Genomic DNA, 14,719 nt, shown 5'->3' on the forward strand with positions numbered 1-14,719 from the left:
CACCCTGCTAATGCTCTTTGTCTCCCCAGATTTGTCACTTAGCATGGAGAGTACACCTTTGTCATGGAGCAGGGTGGGAGAGAGACAGACTCTCACTTGGGGCAATTGTTTCTTGTCACAGGCCATCTTAACCCCCCAGCAAATCAGCTTTGCTCTGGATTAGGGCCCTATCATACCTCCGTCAGATCTCAGCAGCCTTCTTTAAACGGCTAAAACAAACAGATCCTCAAAGTGAGAATCGAGTGGATATGGAGATTCCGATTCCACACAATAAATCCCGTATGTCGTCTTTACCTGGAAATCGTCACGTGATGTCTCTGAGATATAAAGGATCCAGGCCGGTGATGTTGTCGGGAATTTGATCAACCAAACCTCTGAGCTTCTTAACATCCTCCCCAGTAGTGACGTTAAAGCAGGACACTTCCAGATGGTCCAGAATGTGGCGGCATGTCTGGACTTCTATCGGACAAAAACACGCATCACGCCGCTGTTCAAGGATCAAACTCAAGTCAGTGAAGCTTGCCTGCAGAAAGACTTCTGGTCCTGCACCTATCTACTTAGACTATAAAGCTCTTCACCTGTTTATTCAAAGTTCAGTAAAGCTCGGCTCAGTGCGCAGAACCCTGAACTGGACAATCGGCTGTAGTTGCCGTTCTCTCACTTGCATTGACGAGTCCCAGTTTCTACACAAAGGTTTATAAATATAAATATATCACTGCACTTCCTTGGACCCTGAACAATACACTTACCGAGCTCGAAGCTGATTCGATGAATGGTCGTCGAGATTTCAAGGCTCAGAGATCGACAGGAAACTCGAATGAGATGTCTGCAATTTATCAGTTGTGCTTTGTCTGGTGGGCAAGTTTGTACGTTATAATGAGGTGAAAGCTTGGGTGGTCATCTCCTCAGTTACACACACACACACACACACACACACACAGACACACTAATCCACCCCCTTTTCATGTCTGTCAATCCTGTCAAACTTTATATGTGGGCCAGAGATTCGGACGCTCGCACACATTCCTGCACTGATGGCCGCCGACCGGGATGAATCTGTCGTCCTGGTATCTGAGCGGCTGCCTCCTACAGAGGGAGTAATCAATCCCAGATAGAGGAGCAGGGTATTGGCTCTGTGGGGGTGTGGTGATGTTATTGGCCATTTTAGGCCTTAACGATGGCCAGAGACGGTGAAATGGCAGGAAAAGTGATGAGCAGGCACTTCATAGACCAGGATGAACTCCAGCTATAATCCCGTGGACCTATCTCTCGCTCCATGTTTTCCTCCCCCCCCTCGTGATTCTCTCTTTCTCTTTCCATCGCCCCCTCTCCCTCATTTTCTCCATCCTTTCCCCTTCTCATGACTTCTCTTTCTATCAGTCTCTCTGCCGTCCACCTCTCTGTCTTTCATTTCTGTCTTCCCTACCCTTCTCTCTTTCCACTCTCTTGACCACCCCCTACTTTCCAAGCCCCCCCCTCCATGTCCCTTTCTCTTTCTCCAGCAGAAGTGCAGAGCCAGGGCTTTTGCCTGCTGGTAATTTATTTTCCCATTAGCCCCCTCTCTGAAGTGCATGCTCTGGGTCTGAGTGTGTGTGTGTGTGTGTGTGTGTGTGTGTGTGGTGTGTGTGGGGGCACTGAGGGCCACCCAAAAGAAAGATCCGGAGAGTTGAAGAGAGGAGGGCACCCTGGACACACTGATAAGACGAAAGAGAGGGAGGCAGGGTGGGAGGGACAGAAATGATGGGAGACGGAGAGGACATTAGATACTTAGTTTGGTGTCCATCTCAGCATTTTCACTGGTTATGAATTATTAATAATTTTGATTGATGGGGCTGATTAGAAAATGGCAGATCTCAGTGGAATTGTTATTGTGTTAAAATGATCACCTGATTCATTGTTCCACAGGGAATGGACAACAATTGTGATCATTTAATTGTCACTTATCAAACAAAAACACAAAACCTTGGGCTTCCTCAGGCTTCTTTCACTATTTAAAAAAATTACTGATTAAACAATTGACCCAAAATATAAACTAACAGTATTTCTTTCTTCCAGCTTATTCATCCTGAAGAGGTTTTTATAATGGTGGTGCTCAGTAGATCTCAGGCCTTCAAAGTCCCCTTAAAGTCAATCAAGCTGCACAAAATTGCTCACACCTGAATTATTTTTATCAAGATTCATGAATTATTCCCTGACAAACTGGTGAAAATGTAAACAACGCCCTATCTCACAATGACCCATCCTTCCACCAAGTTTCATGGAGACCTATTCATTAGTTTTTGTGTAATGCTGCTGACAAACAGACCAACAAACAGGCAAATGGGCAGGAGTGACAAAACATAATTTCCTCTGCAAAGGTAAAATATAAAGTTTCATGTCTCCTTTGAGGCCTCAATCTGTGTGCACATAAATCTGTCTGGTGTTTTTCCTGTTGTCTCATTGCATAATGGGTTTAATGTAAAAACCCAGTCTGTTGTCAGGTTAATCTCTGTCTGAAATATTCATATTAAACAGAGCACACGGTAAAAACATACACTTAAGTCACAGTTAACGTCAGCAGGGAGGTCAGGGAACCACATGATTTTTATTTTGGTGCTCTTCAGTCTGCTGACTGGTGCTTTGGCTGTTTGGTGCAGAGATGATAGCTTTTATACAGCCAGAAGTTTTGCTAATGCTGTTGAACCTTTGAATTTTTTGCAATTATCCAGTTGGTGTGTGTGTGTGTGTGTGTGTGTGTGTGTGTGTGTGTGTGTGTGTGTGTTGGTGTGTGTGTGTGTGTGTGTGTGTGGTGTGTGTGTGTGTGTGTGTGTGTGTGTGTGTGTCGCTGTGTTTTGCAGGCTTGCAATAGGTTCCTCTCAAACGAACCGCCTCTGCTCTCTCAGTTAGGATTAGGGATTTTTAAGGGCTGGTTGGTTTGTGACTCTCCTCCTTTCATCTGTTGCCATCAGAAGCAACCCTGCATTAAACACATTCCTCTCTGTCTTTCTGTTGCTCTGTAGCCCTAAACCCTCCTCTCTCCTCTGCACACACACACACACACACACACACACACACACACACACACACACACACACACACACACACACACACACACACACACACACACACACACACACACACACACACGTTGCAGATTTACTATTGCATTCCCCTGAAATGTTGACGACATTAAGGTTTAAATTGAAAATTTGATTGATAAATCTACCTTTTAATCCAAATATATGACCAAAGAAAAACCAGTCAAATTCTGACCCCATCCACAATTAAGTGAGAAACATAGACTGAATATGATCTTGTTGAATGAGCACAGATGAGGCTCCCAGTATCCCAGATGTGTTTGCACCAGTCTGTGTATTTGTGATTTGTGTTGTGGAGCCATGGTTTCAAAGTCCAGTGGATACAAGTGCTTTCGTTTCACGCACTTCATTCAGCCACTTTGCCATCAACTCTCTTTTTGTTGTTCACATCCTCCCTCATGAACATAGTGGTGCTCAGAGTGCAAGGTGTTTCCATTCGTTAGGGGAGTTCTGTGTGATCCACAAGGTGGTTCTAGTGAGGAGCAATTCTGTCCTCTTTTTAACTTTCTATTTGCGTGTCTGTGTGTGTGTGTGTGTGTTGTCGTACGCATGAAAACCATTTGCACAGTTCATTCCATTATTAAGACCATTGTTATTGTAATTCACATAACTGCAGTGATAGTATTTCATGCCTTTTTATGTCCATTGTTGCTTTTAAAATACAGACACATACACACAGCTCGGGGAAAAAAATAAATCCTCACATATAATAGCAGATGAATAAATTGGTCTTAATCTCCGTGTGTGTGTGTGTGTGTGTGTCTCTCTGTGTGTGTGTGTCTGTGTGTGTGTGCGTCTATAACACCTATAGTCCAGTATTCATAGGTGGTATGTAAAAAGGCTCGTCTTATCAGTTATCAGGGGAGTCCAAATTGACACAGAGGAATCACTCCATTGTGTGTGGTTTCAAAGAGAGATGTGAGCACATTGGATGTCTCCATTTCCAATAACTGTGACCTTGAGGCGAGAGGAATATCACTGTGCCCCTACCAACCTCCAATCTGCTGACTGCTGAATTCAACCACAGCCAGCTGATTTTGGGTGTCAGGGCGCAGGGCTAATCGGTGCAACCTCAGGCTTATTCTATAGGGTAAATTGAGTTCGGCTTTTATTTTATTTCCTGAACCGTGCGAATGCAAATTACAAAAGGCCTGTGTACATTCTTGTGTGGACTGGAATATCTGCAGCCTCTGTGTTCCTTTTTTATCCGCTTTGAGAGGGAGGTTTTTGTTTCACCATTTTCAATTAACACATTTCCACACAGGAAGAAAAACAGGAGGATGTGGAATGAGCCAGAAACTCAAAGGGACATTCATTGTTTCTCTTCTGTCGGCCTGCTGATCAGCACAAACTGCCTCGATTGAGCAGTATTTAAACAAATCGAGTGCACCGGGGCTGTTTGCTCGCCCTGTGGTAGAGCTGGTTGCAGCTTGCTTTCTAAAACATGTAATGCAGAACACTGACGCTGCTCCACTGTCGCTGCACAAAGAGCCGTTCACCCGTTAATTCAAAGTTCAGTGACGTGTGATCCCAGTACGCTGAATCCCCGACTGGCGAATCAGATGTCGTTGCTGTGACTGTCACTTACATTGTTGATTCCCAGCCGCTGCTGCTACATAGCACCGGTCGTCTGTTTATTCAAAGTTTTATTTATATTGAACATTTCAAGTATTCAGATTTGCACCAACTTTGACTCTGCACTTCCACAAACAGGTGGAAGGTACGGGAGCCACATACAGACAGAGACTTGCCAGCGAATGTGACTTGTGAGATGTGTAGTCTTCACATGTTCTGTCGTCGGAGTGTAACTGACCTCAGTTTGTCCCGTTTCCCTCCAGTTTTGTTTTGAAGCATCGGGCTTAAGTCAGATACTCATCTGCTTGTTGTGGAACCAGTGATTCATCACTTATCGTCACGGTTGTGATGCTAAAGCCGTGTTTTTATCCTCCATCTTCCCCAACAACACACTAAACATCACTGCTCTCGTCAACCACTGGAAAATCACTTGTACCTTACTGCTGACAACGGCAGGAGAAGTCAGAGTTAACATAGGAATAAATAATGTTGGTGTATTAATTAAATTTGCTATTATGTGGATCAATAACGAACATCGACTGTGTTTGTTCAAATTAGAAACTAACAGTGGTGACCTGTGTTAAAAAACCATTAGCTGATTGGTGTGTGTCTATTGGGCTCTTATTCCTTTTGTTCATCATGTGCTATCACTGCCCAACTGTGTGTGTGTGTAGTGTGTGTCTGTGTGTGTGCAGTGTGTCTGTGTATCAGACAGACCAGGTCCACACAAAGAAGCCAGGTTCTTTTAGCACTCAGTCTAATTAATCCATCTCTCGGTGACAAAAGGATCCCCCGCCCCCTCCTTCCTCCTGCCCGTCCCATTGGCATTTTGGGGCAGAGGGATTCAGCAGGACCCCCGGGCACCCCTCTTGCCCTGACCCCTGCCCCCCCACCAGGGGAGCATCTGTGAATTGATCCAGGGCCAGCTGGCACCAGGAGAGAGGGGCAGGATGGGTACTCTAACACACACACACTGTAGTCTCACACAAAATAAAAGACCAAGTTCATCCTAATTTATGACAAATACAATCCGAGCATAAGTCTTAACATGTATCTGGTAAAACGTTGGCCTGCGTGTGTGAGTGAGTTGTAAGTAACAGTTAACTGTTGCAGTTGTACAGAGATGCAGCGAGGAGGCAGTATATCGCCATTGCCCCTCCCGCCCTCTGTCTATATCTCCTTTGCCCTCTCTCTCTCTCTCTATTCACACACACACACACACACACACACAGACACACACAGACACACACACACACGCAGGTATTTAGTCGTTCTCCGGGCTCAGAGCACATTTCTTTCTGTAATAAATTAAACTTCTGTATTGTGCTTCCTTTTCATTTTACACATTGTCACAACCTCCCAGTCACCCTAATCCTGACTACACCCCCCCACCCCACGTTCTCTAAAGAAACACACACACACACACACACACACATGCATATGCACACACACACACACGTTGATTGACAAGTAGCATCCGGGGAAATAGAGCAGATTTCCATTGTTTGCTGCCCCTTCTCAAATCTGTTGAAATGGTTATTCCATTCTTTTGCCAGGGTATTTGCATATCTTTAAGTATTTCCTATTTTTCAAGACCCCCTTTTCTCCCCATCCTCCTTTTGCTAAATCCCCTCTTCTTAAGTGTTTGGTGCATTTGGCAAATTCATTCATAAAGTATCTACATGCGCTATTAGCTTAGTATAATAGCTGGAGTGTAATCTGCAGAGAGATAAGAGGTGGAGAGGGAGAGTTTTTTCTTCTTCTTCTTGCAATGGGCTGAGAAGAAGAGGTTGGTGGCAGCGGCGATGATACATCATTATGTTCAGATGTCGGCACGAAATGTCAAGTGGCCTCGCTACTCAGTTGGTCGGTCGGATTCTTCTGTATTTTATCTAATTTAATTATTGGTCTGAGGAAGGAGCGACATGGGGACGAGGAGGTAGAGACGGAGAGAGATGGGAGGATAGTGGGGTTAGATAAGATGTACAGCAGAGGGATGGAAAGACGGGACAGAAACGGACGGGTGAAAGTTAGAGAAAGAGATGATGTTTGTCTGAGTGGGTTTAGGTTTTATGTTGTCCATGTTGTTTTATGTTTGTCCAGATGCATCAGGAGAGAAACTCGTGAGGGAAGAGGCCTGTTGCCTAAAGCCTGGTTCACACTACACAATCTTCGACGCTTCACCTGGTGAAATAAAGCGTTGGTGGAGGGATGCACTTTGTTTTTAAGATCTTACGTTAATGGAAGTTTGACTGTTTTAGTGCTTCTTTTTTTTTTTTACTACTTTCTTGAAGACAGCCAATGAGAAAGCAGCAGTAATTACAGAGATGCATGTCAAGAGGGCCCATGGACACTGTTAGGAGGGAATTAGTGAGACTCAACATCATATAGTGTTTAATAATTACAATAAGTGGTCACTTACACCCAGTGTCAGTATTCCTATGGCTGACCCATAGAGTTCCATTTCCTATTCGGAGCTTACATAGTTTCTCACAATATTACCAATAGCTTTACCACTTTGTACTGATACTAACTCTCTCTCTTTCTGTGGTGTGTGTGTGTGCGTGTGTGTATGTGTGTATGTGTGTGTGACAAAGAATACCCTGCAGTCCTCAGTGATAAGGCTGAGATTGAGTTTTCCCCACTGAGCCAAAGCCTCTGAGGTTTGTGTGCCCGTGTGTGTGTGTGTGAAGACATCAGGAAACGGGCAACGTAAAGAGCTCGTATCGCTTTATCTGCCACAGACGGCGGAGCGCGTGTGTACACTGTATGTATATATGCTCTCAAACTGGTGTTGTGTGAAAGAGAGCTAGCTGCTCTGCTTTGTTCGGCATAGTGCACATGAGAGGGTGGATCCTCGGGGCTCGATTCACAGCTGAGACAAGAAGGTATTTTCCTGTGGTATAATAACAGAAGTGTGTGTCTGTGTGTGTGTGTGTGTGTGTGTGTCTGTGGAGGTGTATCTACAGTTACATGTGCTGTTTTTAGACAATCAAGCAGTGAGAATAGAGACAAAAGCAGAGACCAAGAGGAATCAGGCAAATGTAAAGACGAGCATGAGTTTTGAGTTTCTCCCATAGAGCTCTGCCTCCTCCATGTTAGTGGACGCAACATGGACCAATGGCTGCGTCCATATCCATATGGTGTCTCCTCATGCAAATGATCACAAACAAGGAAAATATGGACGTAGAAATAAAACAGAAGAGAAGAACATAGTATGTAAGTTGCTTCAGGAGAGCACGGAGGTGAACCCGTCTGCCATCCACTGACAGGGAGGGGCTTCCAAGACAAGACTGGCAGCAGAGGGGTGGCAGACAAAAGGCTGGAACACCCCCAACTTCTGTTTTTAGGTTTTTCATATCCAACAGTTTCCCTGCAGTTCATATTTTCCACACACCGTCCTCAGGCAAGCAGTTTGCATTTTTTGCATTTGCCATTTCACTGACTCCATGACTTCTTATCATCTGGTCGGTGGCGTGTTCCCGAATTCCAGTTTGACTTCTCCCCTCCGACCCAGAGCACATATCTGAAAAGTGCAGGAAAAAATGTCTTCAGCGTGGAATAGGAAATATCAGGAGGGATTTTTACAACCAAATTCACAATGAGTGCAGGAGGGCACTGGTTTTTTAGCTTGTTTGGAATTTACCAACCAACACTGACTATTATTTATCTGCATGTTGTAAACACAGTCATTAGAAGGGATGAAAAGAATGATAATTAATTTGCACTGTACTGAACCTTAAGTACCTGTTTCCCAAAGGAGGATGTAAAACAGTGAAAAGAAGTTCAATAAAAACCAATTAAGTCTGGAAGAATTACCTCACATTAAATATTAAACTTAATTTTAAACAAAACCCTTCTTTTCTCTTGGGTTTTCTGTTTGACACCTGCATGTGTCAGTGTAATGTTCTGTCAGTTTAACAATTCGAGCCCATATTCACCTGAATGTGCTTCTTGTCTCTCTCTCCCTGTGCAGGAGTCTCCCTCAGGGCGGAGGAAGGCCTTGGCCACCAGCAGTATAAACATGAAGCAGTACGCCAGCCCCATGCCCACGCAGACGGATGTCAAACTCAAGTTCAAGCCTCTGTCGAAGAAGGTGGTGTCGGCCACTCTGCAGTTCTCCCTCTCCTGCATCTTCCTCCGTGAGGGAAAGGCCACGTAAGTCTTGGTCTGTTCTCAGTGGAGTCGGGGTGTCAACAAGATTCAGGTCCCTCGCGAATCCTGGTTCTGATTCTTCTATTAAAAATAATACTCGACTTTCAGTGGAACACATCCGCCTTAGAACTACAATCTCTCCGGCTTTGTTTTGTGACCTGCAGTCTCACCCGAACCAGAGATGTTTGAATAATTATGTTATTGAAGATTTGATTGCATGTCTCTTCAAACTCAGACTTGATGTCCTCAGCTCCAAGTTAACCTGCCTTGGTTGAAAGTGAATTGTATTGACTGCATGAACTTTACAATGATACAAATAATTTAAGAATATATAAACAGGCATAATGTACATGCACACATTTCTAATTGTAATTTACAAATGCACACACACTCTCACTACAGCTTTTTATTCTTTCTCTCATGGTCGTCTTTGATATCACAGACACACACTCTCAATCAGGACGTTTGTTATTCATTCTAATTTGAAAGCAGCAACTTTCATTTAAAGACACACACACACACACACACACTGGGAGAGAGAGAGAGAGAGCAGCGAGGCCTTTGTTGCGGCGCGGATGGCGGGTCGATGGCGCGTAACCCCTGTTAACCCTTCGGGGAATGATGTCGGCCACACACAAACAAACTCCATCACACCAGTTCAAATGAGCCCGTGGGTTTGGGAAACACCAAACACAAAGAACAGAAAGGAGGATACAGTGATTATGATGGAGCGGTGGTATCGAGGGACTGGGGGGAGGAAGCGTACACAAGGCAACATAAAATACTAGAAATAATGTAGAAATTAATACATGTGTGACGAGAGTGACGGTGGGGGGGGACGACAGAGACAAAGGGAGGATGGGTAGAGGTGAGAGAGGATGAGAGACCAGTTAAAGATATGAGTGAAGTTAAAGTGTGTTTATGACAGTAAGGTGCAGACGTCGAGGTCTGAAGGGAGAAATGAAATGATGCATTTGAATTCATTAATTATTCCCTTTATACCTTTGCATCACCCTCGTAGTTGTCAAGTCTATTATGAAGAGCCCGACCGACATAGATGTTTGGGAACTGACGCTGATATCGGGAGGAAAACGTTTCTAATGCCTGATGTGTAATAATAGGAAATTAAACCTAATTTCATATATTGTTTATTCTGTGAAGTAAACACACGTCTATGAAAGACTAAATTGGTCGTGCTCTACTATTATGTTCGTATCATCATCATAAACTTATGTAGACCTGGGGTTGGTTTGCTTTTTGAACCATTATGTGTTTGTTTACATGTTCCAACTGTCTGTGCTACCTGTGTGTCTGTGTGTGCGTGAATTGTGTGTTTGTGCTCCAGTGACGAGGACATGCAGAGCCTGGCCAGCCTGATGAGCATGAAACAGGCAGATATCGGCAACTTGGACGACTTTGAGGAGGAGAACGAGGAGGACGAGGAGAACAGGGTCAACCAGGAGGAGAAGGCAGCGAAGATCACAGGTAAAAAAAACGGACACAAAGCACTTTTTGTTTCTTTAATGCAGCCACGGACGTATTGTTTTGGAAGATCAAAGATAAACCTGCTGAAGTTGATGAAATTCACCCACGTCACTGCTTTTTAATGTGTATATTTCCGTGTGTAAACATTTTCTTTGTGTGTCAGCTCAGTTTAATGCTGCTTTTACCAGCTCTTTTGGCTGATAGCTGCTGAGTCGAGCTATAAAATCTAATTCGACAGCTACAATGCTGATAGAATCCTATTGAATTCTCCCAAACTGACAACTTCACTTTGGGAAGCACGTCTCTCTCTCTCTCCGTCCTGAATAATCAACCAGACCAGAATAACCATGACCCAATGCTTCATGTGAGGCATCAACTTTGCTTCTCTCGATATTTTTTCATTCTAACTTTATGCTTCCATGAGTGTGAGCATGTGTGAGAATTCAAGGTTGTCTTCTGTTGCACAGACTGTGTGTTCTTCATCACCTCTTGTTCCTCTCTTCATCCTTCTGCCTGTGTTGCTGGTGTGGCGGCCTGACGGGGGCTTGCCACCTTGCATACATACATGCATGTTGAGGATTCATTCCACAGTTTAATGTATGGGCCCCACCGCTTCCTGCTTTGCTTAATCCAACTTTTCAAAGCGCAATATCTTCATGTTAAGCTTCATGCGTCCTCTCCGCTCTCTTCACGTCTCTGCTCTTTGTCTCATTTGTATGTATATGCATTGAGTGCCTACAGCGATGCACTAGTGTGTGTCTGTGAATCAAAAGACCGGCCAAGCTGCCAAAACTACCTACTATCATATTCCGCCCTTGGACGTACCTTCAACAAGCCAGGCAGCCTCCCCAGCAATAACACACACCAACACATATTCTCTTTTTATCTTCTACGTGAAATATGTAAATAATAAAAAGAGAATGTCTTGCAGTTAAGAAGGATGTGTTGTACATATATGTTGTGTGTACAGGGTCTTTATGATATCATGTTAGTGGTTGTTGGGTGTTCTTTAGTACAACTCACGAGATAACCAGTCAGCGACTTAACCTGTGTAAAATAAGTATTTCCTGTTTTTGTGCATGGTATCAAACTGGTCCAGCACATATGGTACAAATATCAGTGTTTGTGTGTGTAGTTGTACACAAACCATCAATCATACCATCATTACACGTATGTTCCAAAATCAAATGAATTTATCAAGACATTAAATTGAATCAGCCTCGTCTCTGTTCGTTACTCAGCTCTCATGTGTAAAACACACAACACTTCCCCACACACCGCTTCTCAAGCAAACTGTGTCGCGAAGCTCCGCTCAGCTTTGCTAGCTAGCGTCCTCCGTTTAGCAAAACAACACAACCAGACCGACTAACTTGACTCATAGGTCAAGAGGCCAAGCTGATAGTGAGCGCCCTCTGCTGGATCTCAAGGCAAACTACTTCTGACGGTCTGATGCACTTCTAGATTGTGTATCAAACGGGTCATTGCTGTTCAAATAATAAGTGACAACCCAATACAAGCATTATCTATGTTCCACACCGAAGTATACAAACTGTTTTCAACTCTATATAAGCTGTGTGTGTGTGTGTGTGTGTGTGTGTGTGTGTGTGTGTGTGTGTGTGTGTGTGTGTGTGTGTGTGTCTCGATGGGGTGTGTTATTTTGTCTCACTGCTATTCTTCCTTCCTCCCTTCCTGTACGGCCCTGTCGTTTACAGAGATAGTAAACCAGTTGAATGCCCTCAGCTGCTTAGATGGGGATGATGATGATGATGATGCTGCTTTCCTTAAGCGAGCTCGCAAAGCAGCCGCTAAGCCCGCCGCTTCCTCCCAAGGTCTTTCTTCATCTTTCTTCCCCCATTTCCGTTTTTTCTGACTCTTCCTCCGTCTTGTGACCTTCGTGTCATCTCCACCCAACAGTTCATTGTTTCCCATGTATTATTTTTTCTTAATCGTTCCTTCTCCAGTTCTTTTTGTTTCTCCTTGACCTAAGTTACCCCCACCCCCCCCATCTCAGAGCATCCTAGCCATTGATATTGTGATGTTGTTGTGGTCATGTGGTGTGTTGCAGTTTATTTTTGGTTCATGTCGTGATGTTTTGTACAAGGTGTTGTGGACACTTCCTTTTGGTTCCTATTCTTTGTGTTTTTGATGGTGTGAACATTCTTTTGCTGCAATTGGTAGTGAACCAAACCAGGAAAAAAATCTGACGCAACAAAAATGTATCTTTTCACGAAGACAGGTTGCTTTATTATTTTCAAATTGGAGTTGGAACAGTGAGTCTAAGATCTGTGGGATTCTCACCGTGAGACTTTAATATAATCCAATGCTAAATTGGACTGGGCTTGTGTGATGGAGTAAAAAGTTAAGACAGAGTTTAACGGTGAAGGCAGAGAGACTCCCTTGCGGACCCGTGCACCCCAGACCCTGGCTGGCTGCTTCTTTCCCACTGGTTCACGTCTCCATATCTCTGTATAAAGCCTTGTGACCCTGGCAGCATGAGACCGAGCTACAGTGAGGATGAAGATAAAGTGGTCTTCGCCTCTCCAGCCAGGATCTCTATAGCAACTCCATGTGCCGCCTTCACCGTCTCCCACAGTAACCCTCCACGCCACACAAGTCTTCCCAGAATGCTACTGTGCTGCTATATGTATTGAAGTTGGCTCTGGGGTTGCAGAGGAGCACAGGGAAGTTAGCAAGAGGGAATAACATGCAAGTGTTTATGCTCCTGGTTCACTCCAAAGTGCAGAATGTGGTGTATTTTGGGTTTGCGTTGTTTTTATTCATTTCACTCTGGGATATTTGTGTTGTTGTTTACTGCAGTTGTCATAATTCTTTATTTTTAATGGTTCATTTGTATGACTTTACTTTGGAATCTGTGAAAACAGAGCTGATCAACAAGCTGAACTTCCTGGAAGACGAGGATCAGGAAACGCCTCTCGCCATGAGCACAAATCCCTTCGAGGACCCCGAGGACGACCTTCATCCAAACCACCTCAACCCGTTTGGAGAGCCTGAGGAGGAGGGTACGTTTAACTCGCGTGACAGAAAACACACTCAGTCAGATTTTATTGTGACTGGCTCCAGACTTTGATTTTTATTTTCACCTACTGTTACACAATACAGGTTTTTGTTTATTCTAGGAATCAGGGGAGTTAGATGTTAATGAATGTTTGGACGTACACATCCTGTGAATGTGTGTGATCATGTGTAACTGTAGCAGGTGGGCTCCAGTGCTTTCAGATAGCTAAACCAATATTTTTGTCTGACCACTTGAGTAGCCAGCAGTATTAATGTGGACTGTTTGTTTTTTGAGTGATATGCCCCCTCATGAAGCTGCTGCTGTGGTGTTTGTTTTAGGAATTTGTTTTTCATCCACATCTCTTGTGAGACACCCTAATATTAATAAACCCCTTTTGAAACTTTACATAGGTTTTACCCATTTGTTTGTTTTGGAAATTATATGATATCATTTATAGAATTATACAAATATTTTTTTCTTCAAGTCCCCTGATATATTTTACCTGAGAAATCTGTAAGTAAGTAAATAAATAGTGTTTTATTTACATAACACCTTTTAAAACCAGGTTTACAAAGTGCTTGAATGGATAATAAAAGCAAAATAAACAATATACAAAACTGACAAAGTGTTCACATAATATAAAATGAGCAAACTATATAAACAAAAGGAGCCGTGTATAATTAAGAGGTGATAGAAATTAGTTTTTAGAAGTTTTTTGAAGGAATCCACAATTAGAAGTTCTATTACACAAAAAATAAATATGCCCCTTTGTACGGATATGCTTTAAAATTAGCAGATCTTTCTTGGCCCATGTCCCGTCCTTCCACTAATGTATATGGAAATACATTCAGTGGTTTTTGCATAATCCTGCTGACAAACAAATGGAAAGAGGTGGAAAAATAACCTGGCGAAATAAAAAAAACACAATATGAGAAGACAAATAACCAGGTGGTGTTACAAGCTATCACAGAAGATTGTATTGAATCATTGTGACCGTGGTTGACTCTTGTATAATATGAGTTGTACCTGCAGTCATTGTTCTCTCTCCTCCATCGATCAGAGCCTCGTGCCCAGCCGGTCTTACAGAAGCTCGTCGACGATGTTTCCTTTTATGACCACGACTCCTCGAATCCGTTCAGTGAACCAGATGAACTGGAGACACAAACTTCCCCAGGGAACCCCTTCGAGGAGCCGGACCAGGACCAGGACCAGGACCACGAGCAGGACCACGAGCAGGACCACGAGCAGGACCAGGACATGGACCCCCAGCCAGACCCAGAACCCCCAAAGCCCAGGCAGAGGAAAGGTGTACGGCCTGTTGACATGAGCAAGTACCTGTATGCAGACACCGCTCGCAACGAGGAAGAGGAGCTCGATGAGTAAGACTTCATTTCTTTAATTCACTCTGTTT

General features: G+C 43.8%; 1 protein-coding gene across 8 annotated transcripts in view; it reads left to right on the plus strand.

The window, feature by feature from the left end:
* Nucleotides 1-14,719, plus strand: part of ehbp1 (EH domain binding protein 1) — a 126,406-nt gene that overhangs the window by 25,586 nt on the left and 86,101 nt on the right. For 5 of the 8 annotated variants that reach the window (XM_035172478.2, XM_035172479.2, XM_035172474.2 and 2 more), the window contains exons 6-10: nt 8,629-8,810; nt 10,153-10,292; nt 12,005-12,121; nt 13,175-13,312; nt 14,369-14,687. In XM_035172478.2, coding sequence (XP_035028369.2) covers nt 8,629-8,810; nt 10,153-10,292; nt 12,005-12,121; nt 13,175-13,312; nt 14,369-14,687 — 896 coding nt within the window. Of the gene's footprint in view, nt 1-8,628; nt 8,811-10,152; nt 10,293-12,004; nt 12,122-12,884; nt 13,053-13,174; nt 13,313-14,368; nt 14,688-14,719 lie in introns of those variants that run through there. The other 3 variants (XM_047342322.1, XM_035172480.2, XM_035172485.2) reach the window with 3 other exon arrangements.

This window comes from Hippoglossus stenolepis, chromosome 12, assembly GCF_022539355.2.
Source record: "Hippoglossus stenolepis isolate QCI-W04-F060 chromosome 12, HSTE1.2, whole genome shotgun sequence".
NCBI lineage: Eukaryota > Metazoa > Chordata > Actinopteri > Pleuronectiformes > Pleuronectidae > Hippoglossus > Hippoglossus stenolepis.